The sequence below is a fragment of the Rhododendron vialii genome, chromosome 5a (assembly GCF_030253575.1).
Source record: "Rhododendron vialii isolate Sample 1 chromosome 5a, ASM3025357v1".
In the NCBI taxonomy this organism is placed as follows: Eukaryota; Viridiplantae; Streptophyta; class Magnoliopsida; order Ericales; family Ericaceae; genus Rhododendron; species Rhododendron vialii.
The window spans coordinates 27,566,968-27,586,082 of NC_080561.1; the positions used below are offsets into that span (position 1 = coordinate 27,566,968).

Below are 19,115 nucleotides of genomic sequence, written 5' to 3' on the forward strand. Positions count from 1 at the left end.
GTCTTTCCTTCCACCGAAGGCCGCTTTGGCTTGGGTTACACTCCACCGGCCAAAGACGCCAAAAAGAGGAAAGACATGGGAAAACCTCGAACCCTTTTGGTAACCCCGATAGCTACTTTGTTCGAGAAGGAGGAGGCTCCACTTATTCGGGACAGATAGAGCCGTTTTGGGATCCAGAGACTTCCACTTGGCTGCCGAGATTCGAAATCTTTGCTGCAGACACTTGGTCCAATGGCAAAAAGGAAACAGTCGAAGAAAAACTTGCCAAAGGGGAATTCGAGGAACGGTTGGGTCGGACCAAGGAGGAGTTTGACTGGCTGAAGGCTTTTGATCAAAGGGGTCTGGAGATGCTGTTCTCCCAAGTGGGTTTGGTTGGCGAGGGCGAAGAAGCTGAAGTGATAATGCTCGGGCCCGACTCACCAGGTGCTCTCGAGGATCCTACCTCTCTCATCGTGAAGGCGCAGGGAAGTATCAATAACTGCATTTTCACTCCGCGTCTAACATGCATTGACGATGAGTCTGAATCTGACACAGAGTCTGTCAAGTCTAAGTCTAGCTCAGAGTCGGAGTTTATGCCTCTTGGCCCTCCACGTCGTAGCCTTTACTTTGAGTTCGAGTCTGTTGTACTTGGCAACCCTGTTGGGTTTTATGAAATGCATGATCCTACTTCTGACTACTTTGCTAGCTTCTATATAAACTGTGTCGACCCGGATGATGAAGGAACAGACTTCGACGGGGACATCCCGCCTGAGTTGCGTTCCCTCATCGAAAAGGAAGACGAAAGGCGTGCTCAGCCTCTAAAAGAAGAAGTAATTTTTGTAAATTTGAAAGACGAGGATGACCCCCGCATGATGCAAATCGGTGCAAACCTGTCCCCAGAAAATCACGCCGGAACAATCGAGCTTCTCAAAGAATTTCCCTAGGTTTTCGCATGGTCTCACAAGGATATGCCCGGCATCGACCCTGAGATAGTGCAGCATCGAATCCCGCTGGAGCCCGGGGCTGTCCCCGTCAAACAGAAATTCCGTAGGATGAGGCCGGATTGGGTTCAGAAAATCAAGGAGGAGGTTACAAAGCAGATAGACGCAGGGTTCATAAGGGTTGCAGAATACCCCAAATGGGTCGCCAACATCGTGCCTGTCCCCAAGAAGGATGGAAAGATCCGAGTCTGCGTCGACTTCAGGGACTTAAACAAGGCAAGCCCCAAAGATAGTTTTCCCTTACCACACATCGATGTGCTTGTGGACAACACGGCGGGGCATGCCTTGCTCTCTTTTGTCGACGGATTCTCCGGATACAACCAGATCTCTGTGGCGCCCGAGGACTAGGAGAAGACGACGTTTGTCATGGAATGGGGCACTTATTGCTATGTGAAGATGCCGTTTGAATTGAAGAATGCCGGATGTACCTTCCAAAGGGCCCAGACGACCTTGTTTCACGATTTTATCCATAAGACCATTGAGATCTACGTTGATGACATGATTGTGAAGGCAAAGGAGGAAAAGGACTATCTTCCCTCACTCAGGCAGTTTTTTGAAAGGCTTCGCAAGTATAACGTGCGTCTGAACCCACAAAAGTGCACATTTGGGGTCACGTCAGGCAAGATGTTGGGATTTCTGATCACTGCATGGGGAATTGAGGTGGACCCCTCCAAAATCAAAGCGATTCTCGAAATGGAGCCACAGAAGTCTGAGAAAGGTGTGCGAAGTTTTCTAGGGAAGATCCAGTTCATCAGCAGGTTCATCTCCAAGCTAACTCTAACCTGTGAGCCGTTATTTCATTTGCTCAAAAAGGGGGTCCCATTTGAATGGACAGGGAAATGCCAGGCCACTTTCGAGTCTATTCAGAGGTATTTGCAGAACCCGTCTGTACTGATGCCGCCTACGCCGGGCCGACCTTTGATTCTTTATCTGTCCGTCTCCCCAACCGCCATGGGATGTCTTCTAGCACAGGAAGGAAGCAACGGGGTCGAGAGAGCTGTATACTATCTGAGCAAGAAGATGGTCGGATCCGAGGAACGCTATACCCCACTGGAAAAGACGTGTTGGGCGCTAGTTTGGGCTACCAGAAAGCTTAGACACTACATGCTAGCCTATTCGGTGAGACTGATTTCTCGGATGGATCCTATCAAGTATCTATTCGAGAAGCCTGCGCTCACCCATAAGCTAGCACGTTGGTTGCTTCTGCTGGCTGAGTTCGAACTCCAACACATCACAAGGAAGTCTGTAAAGGGGCGTGCCGTGGCCGAATTTCTGGCCGATCACCCGATTGATGGCCCGGAAGATGTGGATTTCACTTTCCCCGACGAGGAGGTGTTGACAGTGGTTGAAGAAGTATGGACGCTCTATTTTGATGGGGCTGCTAACCAGAAGGGATTTGGGATCGGAGTGCTGCTGATCACACCCGTCGGCGCTCACATTCTGCTCGCCTTCAAGCTGAATTTCGATGTCACCAACAATCAAGCCGAGTACGAGGCCTGCATCGTCGGAATGGAAGCTGCTATTGCTTTAGGTGCCAGAAACTCGAAGTGATTGGGGATTCAAACTTGGTGGTTTCCCAAGCCAATGGAGATTGGAGGGTTCGTGAGGAAAAGCTGAAGCCTTATCACCAAGATTTGGAAGAACTGATTCCTCGCTTCAATAAGGTGACTTTCACCCATGTCCCACACTTGAAGAATCAGTTCGCCGATGCTTTGGCGACTTTGGCTTCGATGATCGAACTTCCAATAGGCGTTAAGTTGCGGCCGATTGTGATTGAATAGAGGGATTTGCCTGATTATGAGTATATCAACGCCATTGATGATGTCGATGATGGCCTACCATGGTACCATGGCATTTGGAACTTTCTGGAACGCGGAGAGTTTCCTGCCGAGGCCACGAAGAAGGATCGGATTGCTTTACAAAGGTTATCTTCTCAATACATCATCTGTGGAGGGAAGTTGTATCGAAGGTCTCACTGCAGGATACACAAGCTCTGTGTCAGCGACGTCGAAGCAACAAGGATAATGGAAGAGGTTCACGAGGGAGTCTACGGGCCTCACATGAGCGGCATCATGCTCGCTAGAAAGATCCTCAGGCAGGGTTATTACTGGTCTACAATGGAATCGCAATGCATCGACTACGTACGGCGCTGTTACAAATGTCAAATCCACGCGAACCTACAACAAGTTCCTCCGTCTAAACTATACGGCATGACTTCACCGTGGCCGTTCTCCGTTTGGGGCATCGATGTTATTGGGATGATCAGACCGTCTGCTTCGAACGGCCATAAGTTCATACTGGTGGTGATAGACTACTTCACCAAATGGGTCGAAGCCGAATCCTACAAAACGCTGACGACGGTTCAGGTTGCTCAGTTTATTCGAAAGAACATCATCTATCGATACAGGGTCCCTCAGGCGTTTGTGTCGGATAATGGGAGTCATTTCAAAGGAAGGGTTCTGGAACTCTTTGAGGAATTCGGTATCGAGATCCATCACTCGACGACCTATCGCCCACAAACAAACGGAGCGGTCGAAGCTGCAAACAAGAATGTCGAGATGATCATCAAGAAAACTGCCGAGTCTGCAAGGGATTGGCATGAGCAACTGCCTCTCGCCCTTTGGGGGTATTGAACGTCTATCCGCACTTCAACTGGTGCAACTCCTTTCTCCTTAGTCTATGGGATGGAGGCAGTACTTCCCATCGAGCTTGAGGTACCGTCACTGAGAATCATGGTTGAAAGTGGCCTCGAAGAATCTGAGTGGTTGAGCGGGAGGTTTGTCGAGCTGATGTTGTTTGATGAGAGGAGGCTCCGAGCCTTGTATCATGTTCAGGGGTATCAGCGTCGAATCGCTCGTGCGTTCAACAAAAAGGTGAAGTCCAGGGGCTTAGTCGAAGGAGACATGGTTACAAAGGAAATCCGCGCCCCAGTGTTTGATCCCCGCGGGAAATTCAGGCCGAAGCGATCCGGGCCTTACATTATCAAGACCATCCTATCCGGGGGCGCTGCTAAGCTCATTGACCTCGACGGCAACGAATTCAACACCCTGGTCAACCTGGATCAACTCAAACGCTACTATCCCTGAGAGATGCTCGTTGGGTCGAAAACCACAAGGGTGGGCGATTCCAAGCAAAAGTTAGAGCAGCCTGCTAGACCGAAAACCTAAGGAGGCGGTTCTAGGCAAAAATAAATAGGCAAAAGTCAAAAGCTCGCTAGACCTAAAACCTGAAAAGGCGGTTCTAGGCAAAAGTTATAGCGTAAAAGGAGAGGTAAAATACTCGAGTGAACCCTTGCCTGAACTACGTTCTGACCTGATTCCTTGAAAAGGGATACGTAGGCAATCTCACTTTGAGATTCAGTCACATTCCATCAAAAATTTCGATCCAGGGTTGGCATTTTTGCATTCACGCCGCAGTTTGGGGAAGGTCGAGCACAAGTCAAAGGCTGCATTGAAGAGAATCAGAAAAGGGGAAACCCATCGTCTTTCAAATTTATTGCAAAATACTATTTCTAATACATAAGCTGAGCATAGAAGCCTTAAAAACAGTTAAAAGCATGAAAAACAGAACAAAATGCTTAAGAAGCCTAACGGCTCGCAGTTTATTCTAAGCATAGCAGAGTGGCCCGGAGTCAGTTAATATTTTCCCTTGCGTTCACATCCGCTCTCAGCCATTGCCTATAGCGACCCTCAGCCCTGTGGTAAATTCTGGCATCTCAGCCTGAAGGGCTCTAAGGCCCCAGTGCCTCTGGTAACCGTTGAGTGTTTGAGCGTTGAAATTTGGGACATGGAAATCCCCAATGCTGATGCGGTGATTCTCCTGAGAGGCACCCAGCTGTCGAAGGACGCGGCCGGGAATGTAGAAAGTGAAGCTCGACAGTCCTGCAATCACCACCCTGTCGAACCATCGGAGTGAATAGCCATGTCCGGGAGGTCCAGCCAGGGGCACCTCCAGGCAATCTCGTCGGGATGCATTTGCTGCATGAACTCGTACCAGCCTTCTATGTCCATATCAGGATATCGCATCTCCCTTTGATGAATCCTCTTCGAAAAGAGATTCCAGCCCGCCACCGGAGGGTGCAATAGATTCAATTTGTCCGACAGCCACAGCTGCATGAGCGAAAAGACAAGTAAGAAGTCAGATAAAGCCTGAGCGAAAAGACAAGTAAGGAGCTAGGAAGCAGCCTAAGCCGAGTGTCGAGGTTAAACGAGAACGTGTGAAAAGCCAGAAAAAGGTGAGCTGAGTGAGGTTACCTGAAGCAAAAGTGGGCTCCCGCTGGAAACGGCCGACTGGCCCGTGTATACCAGATCCAAACCCAAGAGTGTCTCAGCCAGGACCAAAGGGATCACGTTCCTTCGTGCCCCCATCTGGGCAGCAACGCTCACAAGTGAAGGGTTGACCTGTCCGTGGGCTGGCACAAGCAGATAGGCGGCAAGCAGGCAAATTACCAAGGCGAAGCGGCGGCGTGCTTGAGCTTCGTCGCTATCCAAGTCGCCGTCTGGACTGTACATCTCAATCAGGCGCAGGATGTTCATTTGGCCGCCCTCAAGGATAGCGTTCGCCAAACCCCGGGAGATGTTGAGCGAGCTGGCTAGCAGCTTGGGCATGCTCGTTTGGTAAGGCGGAACTATAAGCGTAGGGGACGAGTAGGTCCGGAGATACGCCTGGAATTCCTCAACGGTCGGGCACATTTCGTCATCGCCAAAGCGGAAGACATGGACGTCAGGGTCCCAGAATCTGAGGGCAGCCCGTAGGAGCGCTGGGCGGAGCGGTACATGTCGAAGAAAACGAAACGAAGCCAGGCCGTGATATTGGAAATTGAGCCAGTCGACGCTTAGAAATTGCGCCAACCAAGGCCTAAGCAAAGTTGGGAGGGGGTTGTCCATGGAGAATGTTGAAATATACTGAGGAAAAGAGGGAGCAGAGCAAGCCGTGAATACCACAAATGCAATGCCCCTGCTTTATAGGCCTTGGCCTTTCCATCCCATTACTAATGAATCATTCAAACACCATGCTAGCTTCCAAACCATGCCCCTGCAAAGGACACTGCCCTCTGAAGGATCAGAAGCCGTGTGCAAACCGTGTAGGGGTAAAAACAAAGTGGCCCCTGAAAAAGGACAGTTGGTCAGTCAAGTGGATATGGCACTCAGAAACCTGGCGTACGCCAATTCATTACTGGCATATGCGTGTCCCCCACCTACTGGCGTACGGGGCCTACTTCCTGGCGTACGCCAGTAAGGTGCACCAGAAACCAGTTTGCAGCAGCTACTGCCTCCGCATGGTTGTTTTCAATTCCGGGGCTGGCCTTGGCCGTTTGTTGGTTCCTACAAGTCACCAATGTCATTTAAGACTATGGCAAGGCGTCGGATTCCAAAAGCCATGCCCGATGAAGATTCCGGACTCTCGGTGGCCCGTTTCAAGCCAAAATCAAGAATACGGGAGGTCAAATCTCGTTTCAGGGGCTCTTGCCAAGTTTTGTCATACCATACATGTTACATAGGCCTTATGTGACTATATGGGGGTGTCGGTTTCAGTCCGGGACCATATCGAGTCATCTTCTGCGTCTTATGTCCATTTTTGTGGCATTTTTTAGCTTTTCCTTGGTTTTTTTCCCTCGCATCGGGGCAATTCTACCAATTTTGATGGTTCGTGCAAGTCATTATATACCTATTTCACCTTTTAAAAGGGTCGGTTTCTTTCCCCGGGGAGAATTTCAAAGTTTGGCCTACCGGCGCCCGAATTTCCTGTATCCTCCGCGTGTCTGGGATATGTGTCGTATCCTAGGACTTTTCTATCCATCTTTCCTTCGAGCTAAGTCAATCGTGTGCATATGCAAGTGTCTTTTGTCGATCAGCGCATTTGTCAATGCATGTTAGATATTAGCGAATGGTTTGTTATTTTCCTTAACCAAATCTCATCAAAGCAAAAGGGAAAACAACAGACATAAAATGCAGAAATTTTATACTACTATGCCAAAACATAACGATAGAAATGTATCAAGCATCAAAACGGCACAACGGCCCGGGCAGAACTAAAAGTATCAGGGCACACTCGCCCAAAAAGTCAAAGGGCACGCAGGCCCTATCCAAAGTACCCAAGTATTTGCTCAAAAGTATCAAAGTACCGGCAAGATAAACTAAGGCTCAGTAGTAGCCCTCAGTCGTCAAAAAGGTCCTCGTTGTCAACGTCCTCCTCGCTCTCCTTCAACTCTCGAGGGTCCATCCGGAACCTGGGATCGCTCGCCGAGTCAGAGCCGCTGCTGAGGGACGTCTGCTCCTCTTCTTCCTCTTCTTCTTCTTCCTCCGCTCTCCTCTTCTTCTGTGAAGGGCCCTCGGCAAGCCTCTTCTCTGCAGGCCTCTTCCTCAGCTCTCGGCGGAACTGGAGCTCCTCGCTAGCCGGAGTGATCTGCACTCCCCGCTGTACCCTCGCCTCTGGCCGAGAGGAGCTCGGTGCTACCTTCTTTGTTGGAGGAGGCCGCACACTCTTCCTCCTAGGAGCCGCCCTAGCGTGTCCCTGCATGGTCATTTGAGTCATTTAGCATACATTGTGCATATTGCATATGTTGAAATGTAAAGTGCAGGAAATTTTGGGAGCGACCCCATCCAAAAGCAGAATGGAAAGTTATACCTCAGGCTGCACAGTGGGAGCTGGAGCTGGCGGAGGGTTGTGCAACTGCAAAGAGGCGCCGCCGGCTATCTTGTGGAACTCCTTCTCCATAGCTTTCATCAAGCGAACTGCCTCCCGCACCCACTCCATCGGGGCCTGTGACACAATTTTGGGCCAAATCAGAATACAAGCCAAATATATGCCAAATATACGTGCTGAAAGTAAAGTACGGAAACTACAAGGGGTAAAGAGTATCATACCGGTCCTGTGATCTCTGCTATCTCTGCCCGGGCAGGCTCAAACCGAACTATGGCCTCCTCTCCTTCTGCATCCCACACTGCTAAGGTCTAGGAAAGCCGAGGCAGCCCAGTCGCTGTGGCATAGTCGCTCCTCTCTCTCGGCCGAGCTGCCCTGCTCTCCCGGCTCCGTCTCTCCTCGCCAGCCTCCAGTGCCTCGCCCTGCACAGCAACATGCTCCAGCACTCCAAGTGGCCCCGCCAAGCACTGCCTCCTGTAGACACCATAGTCGCGCTCGGGCCTCAGAAAAGCAGCAAGGCCGGCCGGAACAGTAAAGCGCCGCAACTCAGCCAAAGTGTACTTGTCTGTGTGAGAAGCGTGAGGTGGAAGTGGCCCAGGAACCTGGAACTCAAGAGAGCCCAGTGACTGCCGTGTCACCCGGTCACCCAGGTACCACCGCCACCCGAAGGCAGACTCCAACAACACCCGGCTCGCTGTCACCACCCTGCTCCGTGCTAGGTACTTAGGCTCAGGCTCTGCGTTGCTCCATGGGTTCCACTCTACCTGCAAGACAATTGCACAGATTCAAAGGCGTCAGCGACGGCATTAAAGCAATTCTAAGGGTAGAATAATCAATTTGACATGTTGCTTACCTGAGTACCAGACAGCTCGTCAAGGTACCTGAGTACCAGACAATCAAAGCATCAGAATACAATTCATATGCAAATCAAAGACAAGTGCAAGAAGTGGAAAAGCAGGAAATGAATTACAAGCTATGTTTGTTACCTCCCACACTCTCTAGTAGCCGGCAGTCGCCTTCTTCCCGCGAGAGAACTCCCCCATGAAATCGTAGCACGTACCCAGAGCTCCTCCCCAGTCAAACCTCAAAGCTGTGCTCAAGTCATAGAGGGCCGGCAAGTAGGACAGGTGCACCGTGGATCGCTTGTTCGGGTACAAGGTAGCCCCGAACAAGTACAACAAATAGGCCCTCGCCATCTGCTCCGCCTCCAACTCCGAGTCCGGCTCCCTCCCGTGCAAATACCGCTTGAACTGGTCATAATGGACGGTCTCTGCCTCGCCTGCTGGTGCCTGCCCTAAGAACCACTCCAGAGCCCTGGGATCCCTGTAAATCTCTGAATCAAACGGGATAGCCTCTCCTCCTACCCCCAAGCCAGTGAGCGCTGCAAAGTCAGACGGAGTCACCGTCATCTCCCCGATTGGCAGGTGGAAAGTATTCGAGGAATCCCACCACCTCTCAGCCAGCGCAGTAAGCAGAGCGTGATCGCTCTTCACGGCCGTCAGTGTGAGAATGAACGGCCGGAACCCTGCAGCGTCAACTAAGGCCCTGACTCGCTCGGGCAAACCTCGGTACAACTCAAGTGAGCTCACTGGACCTCCATGGCCCCGAGTGCTGGCTGCTCCCCTCTGCATACAAAGACAGGCAACAAAAGGGTCTCATCAATAATTGCAATTCAAACAGTCAGTCGAATTCAGAATTTCAAAAAGTAACTCTACGGTCGAAACAGGCATCATAAAGGTCGAACAAAGCTACCGAGCACGCGTATTACTCTATCCAGTTCTGCTATCAGTCGAATCAATTCAAAGGTATTTCTCAGTCAAGTTCCGAGCCACGAGGCCTTATTTCTTTCGAGGCACACCTCTCAGTCGATTTCACAAGCGTTCTATTTATCAATATGGTCGATTCAAACTACGGGACACGCCATGCGGGCGTTCAACATGCCACGGCAATCTACATAGTCAAGTTCAAGTTCAAAGGACAATCTTATTAGTCGAGGCCGCTTATGATTAATTCAAGTTTGACCCTAACGGTTTTGTCGAAGTCATGGGCATTCTACAAGTCGTTTCAGTTACGTCGAGTGTTCTATCATTCAAGTCAAGTTTCAAGGTCTCGGCATGCTGTTCAAATTCTACCCTCTCAGTCAAGCTACAATTCAGAGTTTTGGCCTACATATGTTACAAGCTATACTACACAATTCAAGCTACGTATCGTTACAAATGACAAGGCATAAATATTGAAGTAGGTTAAGAAGTATACCTGCGCCCAGTCCACGGACAGGTGCCTCTGTGGATCTCTCAGTATAAGCTCTGAGTCGTAGCTCTCCCGCAAAGGTGCAAGGCTCTCAACCCCAGACGGGATGAACAAGTGTGGCTCGGGCAAAACGTATGTGGCCACGTCGAACCTAGCACGGGGGGCCAGCCGAATGGACTCTGCGAGCGTCACTGCCCGCTCAAAAGACCACACCTCCCCCTGAGCCTCCTCGGCTGCCTCAGTCTCGCTCACAAAGGTCTCCTCCTCGGCCCTGGGCCTCTCGGCCTCCTCTCTCAAGCGCTCCTCCTCCTGGGCCCTCTCAACCTGCCGGAGCCTATCCTCTCACGCTGCCAACACTGCAGCCACCACCCCTGGGTTCTCTCGGAGCAAACGACAAAGCTCCTCCTCCGACACAAACTCGGCAAAGTCCCCCCGCGTGATAGGAACATGCACCGAAGACCCCACTACTGGCCGAAACTCCACCTCCTCCATGGGCACCTCCTCGGACACCCCCTCTTTAACCACGGGACCTTTGCCCCTCGCCGGGTCTCTCACCGGTGTCTCCGGCCGGCCACCACCATCATCACCACTACCATGGCCATCACCGCTGACCCCGGTCGAGCCCAGGCCTGTCACGATCAAGCCTTCTACGCCGCTTCTAGCATCCAACCGACGCACCAGTAGGCCCCTCGGTTCGATACCCCCTAGCGTACGCCCCACCATCTCTGGCGTACGCCGCCCATCGCCATCACCACCCTTTGCTGCATGGCCATCGCCATCGCCACCGCTCAAACCACCAGGAACCTCTGCACCAATCGCCGATGGGGCCTCACTCAGCGACTGATCGTCGATTTGAGGGCCCTCAGGCTCGCCCCTCGGTCGAACCTCATCACCGTCACCTCTATCACTGCCATTGCCTCCACCTTCACCGAATTCGGCCATAGATGGAGTGGGCTGAGTGGATAATGGTGGAGATGAGAGATTGAGTAGAAGATTGAAGAGTTTTGAGAAAGTTTTGGGAGTTCGGAGTTTGAAAAACTGAAGAATGGCGGTTTCCCGTCTCATACAGAAGTTTGTATGACGTAGGGGTGTGCTCGGCCGGGTCTGGGCTGGATCTGGGCCGGTTCGACCAAAAGGTTCTGGCGTGCGCCAGTGTCCGTATGCAGTACGCCACTATATCTTGGGCCTCAGGCCCAACTCTCTTATGAAGGTTCAAGTTTGCTTCCACATCAAAGCCCAAGGCGGCCCGGTTTCACATTAGCTCATCTGGGCCCATCCCCAAGCAGATCTATCCGTCCAATTTCAAATCAACGACGATCCACTCGTCCAGTTTCAAATCAACGACGATCCACTCGTCCAATTTCAAATCAACGACGATCCACTCGTCCAATTTCAAATCAACGACGATCCGCTCGTCCATTTTCAAATCAAAGGCGATCTATCTGTCTAACTTCAAATCAAACAGGTTCTTCAAAACTCCCGTATTCTGAATAGCCTTGAAGAGGGTGTCTAGAAAACCTTTGACGTTACTTGTCTCCAAACAATGGTGCTTCAAGTGCCGTCAAAGGGGGGCTTCTGTAGACACCCCATTCTGGACTGTCCAGATAACATTACTTGTCAATCTATTATTTCCCCAATGATGATTATAATCGAGAACAGTCTGAGGATGATGGTGTCTTTGAGCTTTTAGCATCCCGAGCCTCTTTCAAACCCATGTCAAACCCTTCAAACCAAAGCCAAACAGCCCCAGCAAAACCCAACTGGCTTACGCCAGTACTTTGGTGACGTACGCCAGTTAACTGCCATGTGTCAGTCATCGACCGTTGACACAGTTATAACTGGCGCACGCCGGTCCATATGTGGCGCACGCCAGTCAAATCCAGTCAAATCAACTTTATTCAGCCACATGGACGAGACTTTTGTGCCACCCTGACGTCGGCCACAGTAGCCCCTGATGATTATATCGTCCAGGCCCGTCCCCCTTCTCTCCTACACCCCCCATCAAGGCAAATCCCATGCATTTAATGCATGGGAGGCTCCCTTCCTCAAGCAACCAGCCAAACAGGGCCTTAGCACCAGACTGATCTAAGTCTCTCTCTCCCCTATAAATACCCCCCTTGCATTCATTTGCAAGGGTTAGATACATTAAGAAGAAGAAGCCTTCTTTCTCCTCCCTTCTTGCTCCCTATCTCTCTTCCCCCATTGAAAGAGAAAGGAAAGCAACCCACTTCCATACACCCTACTGATATACAGTCACCATCTAAGCCTTCACCTCCAAGCCTCAAGCTCAATACCACCTTCAAACCTCAACACAAAAAGGTATACCACCTTTGTGTTCCTTTCTGTTTTCAACTCCTGAGGGGGACCAGTAAGGTCCAGGCTAGTAAGTGATACTAGTCCTGGCCTTAAACTGGTAAAATACAACGGTCGTGTGAGGCAAGACGTGGCGCGCGCCAGTAATCCTATGCCGTACGCCAGTTATGGCAGTACGAGCACTACTGGCGTGGGGATCATGGATCGCCCTTTATGTTATCATGTCTTTCTTTCAATCACCTTACCATGCTAAATAACCAGTTTACTACTTTCTGTATGTTTAAAGTTGCTTAGTCGTAGTAATTAATGCTTGCTCCTTATCTGTTTGGAAGGCCTCTGGGATCCTTCTGGTCATGCTCCAGAGCCCAGGTGATGCAAAGCCAAGCACTGGGTAATAGACATAACTGGCGTACGGGGTCATATGACTAGCGTACGGCAGTTGTATCTAGGAGCCAGTGACTAGCCCTTGCATCCTAGCTTTGTTTTGGGCCTCTTTTCTGTCCCCACACTGTTTTTGGGGTATTCCGTTGTCTTTCGTGGCTTGAAGCCATTTCATCTGTCTGTAACTATGTATATTCTGCTCTATTAACTGTATGGTTTGTCCTGGGTGTGCGCTGGTCCCTTTCCAGAGCCCAGAGGATTGCAAACAAAGACTGGGGAACCAAGTGAGTGGAGTACGCCAGTTGGGTTGTGGCGTGCGCAGGTCCTATCTGCGTGCACTGGTTCGATCAGTGCACGCTGATACGGAGCCTGTTCACGACCCTGCAGAGCAGCGTACTCCAATTTGTTCGGGTTGCTCAGTGCTTGTTCTCAATCTATATTTATCATTGCAAGCAAATCATCCATAAACATTTTGTCACATAATCACAGCTTGTTACAGTTTTAACCCCCATTAACTGTTCCCCCGCCCTAATTGGCTAAAAAATGATCAAATGAGAGAAAAATGCAAACGTTTTACAAAGAAATGCCTGAGTAGAGACCGATCTCCGGATTGGGCGAGAGGGGTGCCATAAAACCCTTCCCCTCTCGTAACCTGGCTCCCGAACCTCAGATATCGAAGGAGATGACGGTCCAGTCTACAAGCCTTTCTCAAAATCAAACCAACGTGGCAAACGTTTTCGAGTTCGGTTCCTTAGGTGCATTCACCGCTAAAACCCGAGTGACGACTCTGAATCGAAGCGTTTCGCCGCGCTTTTCCGAAAAAGGGCCGCGCCCGATTTTTTTAAACAAAAATCTCCGGGTCGCGTGCCCACAAAGGACAAGCAATGTAAATACATAGTGCGTTGAATAAAAAGCATCATTAGTACAAGATTATTGTGGTGTTAAGAAAGTACCGGCACTTCAAGCCATGGAATGCCAAGCATTGGCCCAAGGCGAGTCCACTTATTTCAACCGCAGGAACACCACCTTGATTTTCCGCTCAACAACAATGTTAAGAGCCAAACAACCACTTCTTCTCTGGCTACCGGGGGAACATCAGTTTGATATCAAGTGAGATATAGAACTCTATTGGTTGAAATTATTTTTCTCAGTAGGGTTAAGAGGCAATAGTTAAGGCCTAAGGGAGACATATGAAGACCTTTGGATAAACGGTTTTTTTTCTCAGATCCCACAAGCTGCTGACGTTTCGAATATGGCTTTTAAAAAGTACCAGACGCCGCAAATGCCTGTTAAAAGGGACGGGTGGGGGTTGTAAGTGGCAGTTGATAAATGATTAACCAAAGCTGACATTATCTTCTCAATGACAACATTGTCCTCAAAATTGATGACCTACAAAGTTAGGCACGATAAAACGACCAATAACTGCCCGCATTTTCCTTTCGCTCCAATACCTGCCTTTCAGCTTCTTCCTACTTAGTCCCCATCAGCTTCTTCTTTTCTAGACATAGATTTTTAATAGTGGCTAGGATTTTTAAGTGCTGGGAAAGACACATCTACCTTATCTTCCCATCACCAAAGATGTCTTCAGTATCGAACATTCACAACAATTCCAATGACAAACTACGGAATGAATTCACCAACATATAAGGTTTTTTTTCTCCTCCAGAAATAAAACAGTACAATACACATAAGATCAAATGTCACAACTTCAGATAGGTCAAGATTATTTCTTTCACATAGGTCATGGAAAAGGAAGATCACATGCCACAACATCAAACTAATGAAGGAACATAAATATTTGGAACACTAACTCACTAACCTTTTGGTATCCTACCAAATTGGGAACAAAAAGACCTGATCTATGACCAACCATTTCATTTTTTTCCTGGAAGTAGGAAAATGCCTCGAATCAACATGAAGGTGGGACTGAAAAAGCACCGGTTGAAGAACAAACTTTAACTGCTACTTTTTATACTGTAGCTATGGCCTACGGCTGATGATCAATCCACTTTTTTGATCTAGTCTAATAGTTTTTCGGGTAGCCAGTAGAGTCTAATGTAATATAGCCGAAAGGCATTAAGCTAATCACGGAATTCACTACTTTAAACACAATAACAGGAAGGAAGGAAAGAAAGAAAGAAAGAAAAATGGGTGCAAATTTTTATTGTACATGCTGGTAAACAATTGGAAATGTAAGTACCACTTTATGATCTCTGAATATTACCTTCAAACACATTTGGGTTTCCTCTCCAAGAATTTCTGCCTTCAGTCTCTTTTTATTCCTGGCTTCCAATTTTGATGGACGAATATGTGGAATATCTACCAAAAACAGTAGGTCAACAAATGACATCCAATGTGACCAAAGCTAAACATAAGAATTATGCACAATTTTATATTTTCTTTGGACAATTGTTAAGTAAAGGAACACCGACTTCAAGAAAGTAACAGAAAGCATGATAATAAACACATTAGGCACTTAACTGGAATTACACAGTCAAGTAGGGATTTGATTGTGGGCCCAAAACAAATTGGAGTTCACCACCCATAGTATCTAATGTTAGGTTCTCTTTTGCCTTTCATCAGTTTCTAATTGCAATGAGATCGTCAATGTGGATTTACCGTCAAAGAGATAGAAAACGAAAATAAGTGATACGTCAAACATGTTTGGATCATACACAATGCCAATTGAAGCAATTCATCAAACAACTTTAGTGCAATAATTTTTCGTTATGACCAATATCAACCCCAACGCGTTCTGCGAAGGTGGGGTTGTTGGAAAAGAACGACACCGTTGCCGCCCAATTGCATTGCACTACTCCAACGTACTAACTGAAATTTAGAATTTTGTTCAAAATTGCTTCTCTTTCTCTTCTTTTATTTACAGGGATACAAATCCTCTTCACCGGCACCACAAACCCACAATTTGTTTGGAAACCCAAATCAAAATTAGGGCTCTACACAGGTATATACATACACATCCATACATATCCATACACAGGCACAATCGAAATCACCAAAAATCGAGTCTACAAAACCCAGAAGAAATTACCTCTGATGCAAGAGTTGCGCCGTCGCCATCCTCAATGCCGTCGCCGTCTGATCACTCATTGTTCACGATCAGCCCCAGACCAGAAAAGCCCCACAAATCCCACGTGCTGGAAACCCATATCTCGGATTAAATCGTACAAATCATAGAAGAAGAAGAAGAAGAAGAAGAGAGACAGAGAGAGAGATGGGTTAACGTTTCCTACCTTCGCCGGAACAATACAACTGCAACTACGCTGATCTGTTGTCTGTGCAGGCGAGGAGAGGGGGAGAGGGGGAGAGGGAGAGGGAGAGGGAGAGAGAGAGAGAGAGAGAGAGGGAGGGAGAGCAATTGTGTGTGCAAACTACTAATTGCCCCCCCCCCCCCCCCCCCCCCCACTGACTCTGCCCTCCTTTCCCCTTTTACCCTCTCTCTCTCTCTCCCTCCGTCCCAGCACTCTCTTATATTTGATTTTTCTGTTATAAAATTTTAAATACTAATAATTTGTTTTTCACGTATTTTTTTAATAAATTTATATATTTGAAATCTACTCAACGAAATCTATCAAACAAGCCTAATATTGATGGTAAAATAATATAAAATGAAAAAATTATATTTTTTACGTAGTCTAAACTATCTAAAGAGGTTGAAAAATATGTTCCAAATTTCAATCCGTTTTTACGTAGTTTAATTATGACCATTTAGGATAAAATGAGCAGAAAACTGAAATCTTTCCACCGGTTTAAACAGATTGAAATTTGTAACACTTAATTTTTTTAACATTTTTAGACAGTTTATATATTAAAAAATATAGTTAAAAAATTAAGTGTTCCAAATTTAAATCCGCTTGAACCGGTGGAAAGATTTTAGTTTCCTGATCATTTTATCCTAAATGGCCATAATTAAATTTTGACTCTAGGACTCTCGTTGATAAGCCCTAAGAGATATTTGATTCTAAAAGGCCAAAAATTCATTATGTCCATTTAAGATAAAATGAAAAAAAAAACAAGATCTTTCCACCAATTGAACCGGATTGAAAATCGGAACACTAAAATAATTTTAATAAATAAATAAAAAAAGATACAGAGTATAAATATTATTAATTAAATAAAAAAATAACAAATTAATTGCAACGGTTGAAAGTTAGAAGTTGCAACAGTTGAAAGTTAATCGTACCATTGGTTGAAAGTTGCAACAGTTGGCCAGTCTGAAGTTGGAAAAAAATTAATTGCGGTTGACAAGTCCTTCTGAAGTTGGAAAAAAATTAATTGCACCATTGGTTGTTAAGCCCGTTGCAAATTCGACAGTAGCGCCTATATATTCAGTTGCCTGTATATTTACTTGTGTATGTCTTGACCTATATATTCACACTTACTCTCATTCACCACATCTTTAAAATTTTCTCAACTTTCATTTCATTTTCGTAATTCATAGAAGAACATTATGGATCAGTGCAATTTTTCATTTTCGAATAGTTGGTCAGTTGGAAACAATGTTATGAATGATGTTTCGTGTGGGGAGAGCAGCTCCTACGTTGGGCGAGATTACACAGCCAAATTTACGACTGACTAGGTTAGTTAGTACGTATTTGTTGTTATTATACATATTTGTTACTTATTTTGAAAGTAGGCTGCATAATGTTTTGTTTATACGTATTCTTTTTTTTTGTTATAGATATTTGAAACTAGAGCTGTCATGGTAGATTGGGTGCGAAGAGTTGGTAAGGAAAATGGTTTTGTGATTGTTATAAGTAAATCTGCTAGTATAAAGGGCAACAAGATGACGAAATGCATTTTTATATGTGAAAGGGGAGGATTGTACAGACCGCCACCGGAAGGGCATTCAATGCAAAGGATTACTGGAACTAAAAAATGTGATTGCCCGTTTAAGCTGCGAGGTGTACCACAACCTCCAGACTGTGTCATGTGGAGTTTGAAGGTTGTTAAAGGTTTTCATAACCATGAACCAGCTAAAAGTTTTGAGGGACATGAGTACCCGTCAAGGTTAACCCCAATCCAGCAGCAATTAGTTCGTGACATGTCTAGCAGTACCGCGCCTCGAGAAATTCTTAATTTCCTGAGACAACAAGACTCGTCAATTAGTACAGGAATCAGGAGTATTTACAATGTGAAGGCACAATATAAGAAAGAGCAACTAGGGGGTCTATCTCCTATTGGGTACGTCTTGAATGAATTAAAGGAGAAAAATTACATTTACGACTATCATACAAATGAACACACCAACGAAATCACAGATATTCTTTGGGTTCATCCTAGAAGCCTAGAGCTATCTGTCAATTTTTTCATCCGTGTTGATTATTGATGCGACATACAAGAGTAATGAGTATCGGATTCCACTTTTGGAAGTTGTGGGTATCACATCCACAATGAAAACTTACTCTCTTATGTTTGCATATTTGAATAATGAGACAAAAGAACGACTGATATGGGCATTGGATACTTTAAAGAGATGGATAGTTGGAAAAGGGGCAGCGTTGCCATCGGTGGTTGTTTCAGATAGGGATCTAGCACTTCTTGGCGCCATTGAAATATGTTTTCCCTTCGCACAACACATCCTTTGTATTTGGCACATAAATCAGTGTGTAATAAAGAAGTGCAGCCCTATGCTTGGTACGAGGTGGGACGAATTTTCTGAGGCATGGCAGTTGCTTATTCATTCATCGACACCGATGTCTTTGCAACAGAGGTGGAATGCCATGTGCGAAAAGTTTGAGCAATACTCTAATGCCATGCAATACCTTTGGGACACATGGTTAGGTCCTTACAAAGAGCGATTTGTTGCAGCATATATAAACCAATTTATGCACCTTGGGAGCAATTCAAGCCAAAGGTAATTTTCCTATAGTCATTGTGCATTTACTGTCCTGCACTAAAGAATACTTTATATAACTTTCTTATTTAACATAGTGTATTATTAAATTGTAGGGCAGAGTCTGCACATGCGAGGCTCAAACGATATTTGGAAGATACCATGTCCTCGCTTCAAACATCTTTTCAGAAAATAGAAAAGATGTTGACCAATCAATTCGGAGATATTCAGGGATCATTCCAAAAATCTCTCAACATTCCACGACACATACATCTACATGAAGGCATTTATAGTGAAATCAGAGGTCGCATTTCATTACAGGCAATGAACTTGATCCATAAGCAGGCACAACGCACTGAAAACGAAGCCGGCCTTTGCTTTTGTAAGATCAAAAGGACACACGGATTGCCATGCTTTCACGATATTGCACTTTATCGTTCTGTGGACAGACCAATTCCGCTAAGCTCTATCCACCCTCACTGGAGTACATTGTCCATGCACGCCTAGAGGCATATTGATGAAGGAGCACGATCCGACAGGGCAGCTCGGCTTATTGAAAGATTAAATGAAATGGATTCCGACAGTCGAGAGTCTATGATAGACAGGTTTCTTGATATGGCGGATCCATCTCGTTGCACAGTTCGACCTCCAGCATACAACACAGAACACATGGGTCGACCTACAGGCAGGGATGA

At 46.9% G+C, this 19,115-nt stretch overlaps 2 protein-coding genes across 4 annotated transcripts in view; one reads left to right on the top strand and one right to left on the bottom strand.

Moving 5' to 3' along the window:
• The window catches only part of LOC131326954 (uncharacterized), a 29,980-nt gene extending 14,087 nt beyond the window's left edge, over positions 1-15,893 (bottom strand). Inside the window, exons 1-4 of one of the 3 annotated variants that reach the window (XM_058359876.1) lie at positions 15,809-15,893; positions 15,616-15,721; positions 14,791-14,885; positions 13,520-13,647 (exon numbers count right to left, since the gene is read on the bottom strand). The gene's annotated coding sequence lies outside the window, so the exon portion shown is untranslated. The other 2 variants (XR_009200138.1, XM_058359877.1) reach the window with 2 other exon arrangements.
• A 1,199-nt stretch (positions 15,894-17,092) lies between these two features.
• Positions 17,093-17,913, top strand: LOC131327763 (uncharacterized). Its single transcript, XM_058360897.1, has 2 exons — positions 17,093-17,167; positions 17,266-17,913. The coding sequence occupies exons 1-2, from the start codon at positions 17,093-17,095 to the stop codon at positions 17,911-17,913; spliced, it is 723 nt and encodes a 240-aa protein (XP_058216880.1).
• Positions 17,914-19,115: the final 1,202 nt, after the last annotated feature.

What these genes read in the sequence shown, in the direction of transcription:
- LOC131327763 (XM_058360897.1), top strand. Translation starts at nt 17,093, where the DNA reads ATGATGTTTCGTGTGGGGAGAGCAGCTCCTACGTTGGGCGAGATTACA. An exon ending in ATTTACGACTGACTAGGTTA is followed by an intron (nt 17,168 to 17,265) that starts GTTAGTACGTAT and finishes TTTTTGTTATAG; the next exon opens with ATATTTGAAACTAGAGCTGT.